Below are 6,293 nucleotides of genomic sequence, written 5' to 3'. Positions count from 1 at the left end.
TCAGCAGCCTCCCGGCTCCGGCCGGCGCTGTGCCGGAGGGGGAGCAGCCACTCACCGCCAGGCTCCTGCCGAGGAAGGCCTGCAGGAAGGCGGACTTGCCTGCGCCCCTGGCTCCCAGCACCTTGCAGAGGAAGACGTTTCTCTGGGTCTGGCCTTTCTCCAGGTCGATCCTCTTCTCCCGGGTCACTGGGAGGAAAGGAGGTGGGGGTGAGCGAGGGGGAGGAGCCCGCCCGAGAGAGGAGGGGAGGGGGCACCGGCCGTACCCGTCAGGGCCTGCGTCTGGGAGTCCTGCTCCGAGAGGATGGGGTAGCCCAGGTAGCCCAGGCACTCCAGGCAGTGCCTCACGTCCAGGTAAGCCACGAGGCTGGAGAGGCCGAGCCCACCCGACGGGGTCAGCAGGGGCCCAGAGATGGGATCTCAAGGCCGGGGAGAGGGACTGAGCTTACGTCCACTGGCAGAGGAATCCATGCAGGGAAAGCAGGCCTTTATCAGTGGTGCATACCGTGTGGTAGAGCTCGGGGCCCCAGGGCACGCAGGGGAAGACACTGAAGAAGTTCTGCAGCTCTGTGGGTGACAGGGCTCCGTCCTGGTCCTGCCAAGACAAAGCTGGGTCAGCACAGGGGGTGGGACGGGGTCCACGGGCACCACCCCGGCTCTCTGCGGCCACCCCGAGTGCTGCTGGGGTCCAGAGAGGGTCCCTGGGGGCACGAGCCACCCTGCTGCCTGCTGCAGAGTGACACAGGGATGTTTTCAAGGGCAGCAATCGATGGCAAACAAGGGCAGAGAGCGTGCAGGGAGCCTGTGCCCCGGGCACTCCCACCAGACAGGCTGGTTCTGCTCTGGGACCACAGCTGGAACCAGGACCTGCCCACGCTCACCCCCCAGCCCCGAGCCTGCCACGCTGCAGGGCAACCAACCCAAGCTCTGAAGGCTACTAGCCACCAGGGAACCAAGGGAGCACCTCCAGGCTGATGTGCCACAGAGGGTCTGCTGGCATCTGGGCACACAGGGACGGGCATGGATGCCAAGCTGCAGGTCCCTGTGGGCACAGAGCTGCTGCAGCCCAGGAGCACATCAATACCTGAGTAACACTGCAAAGAGCCAGAGTAACTCACAATCATTCAGGCTGGAAAAGGCCTCAAGATCATCAAGTCCAACCATCAGCCCAACACTCCCATGGCCACTAAACCATGTCTCCAAGTGCCACATCCACATGTTTTTTGAACTCCTCCAGGGCTGGTGACTCCAGCACCTCCCTGGGCAGCCTGGGCCAATCCCTCACCACTCTGCCAGGGAAGAAATTCTTCCTAAAATCCCTTTGAAACCTCCCCTGGGGCAGCTTCAGCCCATTGCCTCTTGCCCACTGCTGGTTACTTGGGAGAAGAGACCAACCCCCACCTCACTCCAGCCTCCTGTCAGGGAGCTGTGGAGAGACAGAAGTTCTCCCCTCAGCCTCCTCTTCTCCAGGCTCAACACCCCCAGGTCCCTCAGCCACTCCTCACAAGCCATGTTCCCCAGACCCCTCCCCAGCTTCGTTGACCTTCTCTGCACCCTGTCCCGCCCCAAGGTCCTTCTGGGAGTCAGGAGCCCAAAACTGAACCCAGGATTTGAGGTACAGCCTCCCCAGTGCCCAGTCCAGGGAGGCAATCCCTGCCCTAGTCCTGCTGGCCACAGTAGTGCTGATCCAAGTCAGGATGCTGGTGGCCGCCTTGGCCACCTGGGCACACTCTGGCTCACGCTCAGACACTGAAGACACGTCCCCTCCCCAGGCAGCTCCAGCACATGCTGCCCACCTTGTCGTGCTTCTCAAACATCCGCTGCAGGAACTGGTAGCCCAGGTGGTTGAGCTCCGTGGAGCAGCCGGGGGGGAGGCGGAACCTGTTGGTTGGAAGAGACCCAAGTGAGTGTCCTGGAGCCCTGGGGGAAGGGCAGGGTGGGGAGAAAACCTCCAGCCAGCCCAGAGGACACAGCTCCCTGCTCGAGGCCGGTGGCTGTCTCCAGGCCTGCCTGTTGTGTGACACAACCCCCTTGTTTTGGGGAGAAGCTGCAGAAGCAGCCCAGGACCACGCTGCCAGCTCACCCCTCCCCACAGGGCCGTTCTGCCTGGCTTCAGGCAGACAGAACAGCCTTCACAAACCCCTTGCTGATGTCAAGGGAAGTCAGGGCCAGGCCTTTGTTCCCCACCTCCATCGGAGCCAGCAGCGCAGTCAGCAGCTCCGAGGCCCGTTGTCTTCATCACCACCCCCCACGTGTCGGCTCCAGTGAGGAGCCTGAACCTGAGCACGAGCTGAGGAGGGGGTTGGGCCTCGGCCTGGGAGCAGAGCAGCCCCCAGGGTGCAGAAAGGAGGCAGGGAAGGCGCTGGGGATGCTCACTGGGGGTACAGGTAGTCGTCCGTCAGCTCCAGCTCGTCGTCGTACCCGAAGCGGCGGAGGATGGTCCAGGTGGTCTCGTGGCGGCCCCTCTGGATGAAGAGCGTGTTGAGGAAGAGGAAGCCTGCAGGAAAGATTGGGTTGAGATCAAGGGGCTCCAATACAGGCCAGCCAAGCATCTGACCTTAAGGATCAGCTCCTCGGGACCGCCCTTTCCCCAGGCAAACAGGCCGCCCAGGCGCAGAGCTCTAGCAGCCACGCCAGGCTCAGGCTTAATTTGACCAGAGGGACTAATTAGGCTCAGGAATGAGAGCCAAGAGGCTCAGCTCGAGGACAGGGGCCCCTCGCAGTGTGCTGAAGGACAGGGGCTCCCCCAGACCCCCTGGGAAGGGTTGTGGAGCCCTCGTGCCCTCACCGTTCAGCGTCAGCCCGTTGTCCTGCACCCCGTCCGTGGTGTTCTTCCACACCACCATCTTCACATCCTCCAGGGCCTGGGGAGCCAGGGGGTTTCCAAAGCAGGACTTCTGCCTCCCAAGAGAAAGAAGAAGGTCATTTGGGAGACCTGACTGTCACCTTTCAGTGTTTAAAGAAGGGTTATAAGAAAGCTGGGGAGGGACTTTGGAGCGGGGCCTGTTGGGACAGGACAAGGCAGGATGGGTTTAAACTAAAAGAGGGAGATTTAGACTAGAGAGAAGGAAGAAATGTTTGACACTGAGGGTGGTGAGCCCCTGGCCCAGGCTGCCCAGAGAGGTGGTCGCTGTCCCATCCCTGGAACCATCCCAGGGGCTCTGAGCACCCTGCTCTAGTTGGGGATGTCCCTGCTCCCTGCAGGGGGTTGGACTGGATGACCTTGAAAGGTCCCTTCCCACCCACACCAGCCTGGGATTCTGTGATCATCAGCAAAGCACAGACACAGCCCAAGCCCTGTCTCACCACCATCCCCCCCCCTTGACATGGAGAAGTTGTTTCTAAAAGAGCAAATCCACCCAGCTCAGGGATTACTGCCTTAGACCCTGACCAAACACCTGCTCCTCAACATCTGCTACCATCATCTGACCCTCAGCATCTCCAGAGCCTCCTGCTCTTCCCACAGCAGAGCCCACCTGGCCTGAGCTTAGTGAAGATGGGAGACCTTGGGATCAACACGTGCTAGGAGATGTGCAGCACAGGTACTGAACACAACCAGGGTGGCTGTGTCAGGAGAGGGGCCTGGCATGGGAAGGAAAGGGCTTTCCTTCCAAGAGCTTTCCACGAGGGAGTGGGGAACACCTCAGCTCCACAGCCAGCCCTACCTGGAAGTAGTTGAGTTCATCATCACTCAGGATCTGGTTGTTATCCTGGTCTGAGAGGTTGAAAATCCGGGTCAGGGCTCGTGCACAGGCAGGTTTCAGCTGCAAGGGACCAACCGTGGGGACAAAAACAGGGCACCAACTTCAGCCTGGCTCCTCCTCCTGAAACCCCACGCACAGACAGAGGGGTTCCCTTCCAGGGGCCAGCACCACAGCCACCTGGGAGCCAGGAGGCAGAAGCAGGACAGCCCACAGGGAAGGTTTCTCAATTCTTCCCACCATGGTTAACACATGGGCTCCTACTCAAACAAACCCCCAGACCTTGAAGATCTCCCTGGGCTGGATATGTTCTACTGGCTGTGCTGAGCACAGGAGATGGGTGCTCTCCCCTTGTTCCAGCTGCACCAGCCCAAATTCTCCAATCTTCTCCCCAGGGGGATGAGCCCAGCACCAGACCAGAGTGCTGGGACAGGATGGAGACCCCTTGGACACAGAGCTGTGAGCTGTTTTCTTCCTACCTGCTTCTCCTCCGGGTCGTAGAGGGGAGCAGTGGGGTGGAGCACGGCTTTCTGGGCATAGTAGAAGAGCTCAGAGATGTTCTTGAGGTTCTTGGCAGAGCACTGGGGAGTCAAAGGAACAGACAGTCCTGTCAGAGGTGGGGTGGTGCTGAGGAGGATGACAGAAACTCCCTGAGCCAGAGAAGTTATGCACCTAAGCACAGAGCAGCCCGCTGCTAGGATAAAACAAAACCTAAAGGACAGAAAACTCAAAGCAAGGCCCTCAAGACCCACACAGAGGTGCTTCTGCAGGGCAATGTCAGCAGGGCAGCTCTCCACGAGCAGAAAGCTCCCTGGTTCACCCCAGACAAGGGCCCCCACCCCTCAGGGAAGCTTTGCAGAAACCCTCCAGTCTCCTCACCTCCACGCAGGTCTCGATCTCCGAGAACTGGTTCATGATGGGCAGGATGACATCCATGGAGCTCCCCACCTGCAGGTCAGACTTGTTTCCCACTAAAATAATGGGGATCCTGGAGAAGGAAGCCACCAGTGTCAAAGAGGACGAGTGAGGCCACCCCTCCTCTCAGGCAGCAGGCTGGGGAGCTTCCCCACCCTCCTCTGCAAGGTCCACAGCAGCTTCCCTGCCTCCCACGGCTGGGAGCATCCATCTGGAGAAACAGACTGCCTGATCCTGCTTATGCTTTCACCCAGCAACAATATGGTCAGGAGCCTTTAATCCAGCACAGCAGCCTCCTGCCTGAGCATTCCACATGCAGATGGAGGGTCCTGTGCTCCCCACCTCCCCCTGGCAGCCTCCTCTCCCTGCCTGACTGAGCGGAGATCAAGGGGGGGCAGGAACTCCTTCCCGAGTGGTCTGGCCACTGGTTTGATCTCAAGACCCTCAGGAAGGAGATGAGGGTGGCAGGCACCCCACAGCCTCCAGGATGCCCCAATTCTGCCCCCATAGAGCAGGCCACAGATGGTACCTGGAGCCCTTCTCAACTCCCCCGTTCACCATGGGGATCCACTTCGTGCGGATCTGAAAGGGGAGCAGAGGGAAAGGCTGTCAGCACAAACCTGGCCAGGGGAAGCAGCTCCCAGCTCCCAGCACAGCTCCCAGCACCCAGCACAGCTCCCAGCTCCCAGTACAGCTCCCAGCTCAGCTCCCAGCTCCCAGCACAGCTCCCAGCTCAGGAGCAGCAGCTGCCGGCAGAGCCCTGCAGCCATCTGCTCCCCTGCACACCCCAGCAGGCTGAGCAGACCCAGGGAGGCTGCATGCCAGCAGAAGGATGTCACAAGCCTGTTGCCTCTCAGCACGTGCCAACAGCCAGAGCACCTCTGCTCGCAGGGGTCCCAAACCCCAAGGACTGGGAGCCCCTGTCCCCTCTGGCACTGCCGTGGGCACGGGGAGCCCCCGGGGAGCCTGTTACCTTCTCGATGGTGACCTCCTTGGTGACGTCGTACACCACGCAGACCACGTTGGCCTGCAAGAGAGAAGGGGCAGAGGGGGGTGAGCAGCCTGAGGCTCAGCCCTGTTGGTGGGGGCCACAGGCCGGTCCCGTGGCCTGGTAGCCCCTGCTCCACAGGTTGTTGCCACACTCGGAGCGAAACCTGTTGGCAGCCAAGCACGTGAGCGTCCACAGAAGCCCCCAGAGGCAAAGCCCAACTCCTCTGAGCCCCACGTCCCCATCCCCTGCTCCCACACCTCCTTGTCCCTCCCCTGTGATGGTTCTGCCTGAGCCTTGGGCTGGGCCAGTGGCCTCCTCCCCTCCCTGGCCCCAGCAGACAGCGCTGCCAGCGAGGCTTTGTCTGAAGCAGACAGGAGGGATCACTGGCCCTTTCAGGAGAGAGTTTAGCACTAATCCCGAGGACACACAAGGGTTTAGGCAGGATTTCCCAGAGCTGTTTTAAGCCCCTGTATACTCTTGCTGTCGGGGTGGAGGGACAGGTCCCCCGTGGCCACTGGCCCACCTCCTTGGCCGTTAGCCACTGAGGTGAAGGGATTAAACAGCTTTGCTCGCCTGGGGCACGCAGAGGAGAGACAGTTTTATTATCCACCCTCCAGAGATCCTCCCCCGTGCAGAGCTGAGGTTAATCCCAGGGCAGGGAAGAGCAGCTGGGCCCACCACAGCCAGCC

General features: G+C 60.8%; 1 protein-coding gene across 1 annotated transcript in view; it reads right to left on the bottom strand.

The window, feature by feature from the left end:
• Nucleotides 1-55: 55 nt before the first annotated feature.
• The window catches only part of RHOT2 (ras homolog family member T2), a gene marked incomplete at its 3' end in the record, with an annotated part of 6,721 nt that continues 483 nt past the window's right edge, over nucleotides 56-6,293 (bottom strand). The window contains exons 2-12 of the mRNA XM_008941420.1: nucleotides 5,587-5,640; nucleotides 5,143-5,195; nucleotides 4,578-4,686; nucleotides 4,178-4,279; nucleotides 3,663-3,761; nucleotides 2,786-2,894; nucleotides 2,374-2,494; nucleotides 1,794-1,878; nucleotides 447-592; nucleotides 264-364; nucleotides 56-186 (exon numbers count right to left, since the gene is read on the bottom strand). Of these exons, the coding sequence (XP_008939668.1) occupies nucleotides 56-186; nucleotides 264-364; nucleotides 447-592; nucleotides 1,794-1,878; nucleotides 2,374-2,494; nucleotides 2,786-2,894; nucleotides 3,663-3,761; nucleotides 4,178-4,279; nucleotides 4,578-4,686; nucleotides 5,143-5,174 (1,035 nt within the window). The remainder of the gene's footprint in view (nucleotides 187-263; nucleotides 365-446; nucleotides 593-1,793; nucleotides 1,879-2,373; nucleotides 2,495-2,785; nucleotides 2,895-3,662; nucleotides 3,762-4,177; nucleotides 4,280-4,577; nucleotides 4,687-5,142; nucleotides 5,196-5,586; nucleotides 5,641-6,293) is intronic.

This window comes from Merops nubicus, unplaced genomic scaffold (assembly GCF_000691845.1).
Source record: "Merops nubicus isolate BGI_N331 unplaced genomic scaffold, ASM69184v1 scaffold26255, whole genome shotgun sequence".
Lineage (NCBI taxonomy): Eukaryota > Metazoa > Chordata > Aves > Coraciiformes > Meropidae > Merops > Merops nubicus.
This window is presented reverse-complemented; position numbering and strand designations above follow the sequence as displayed.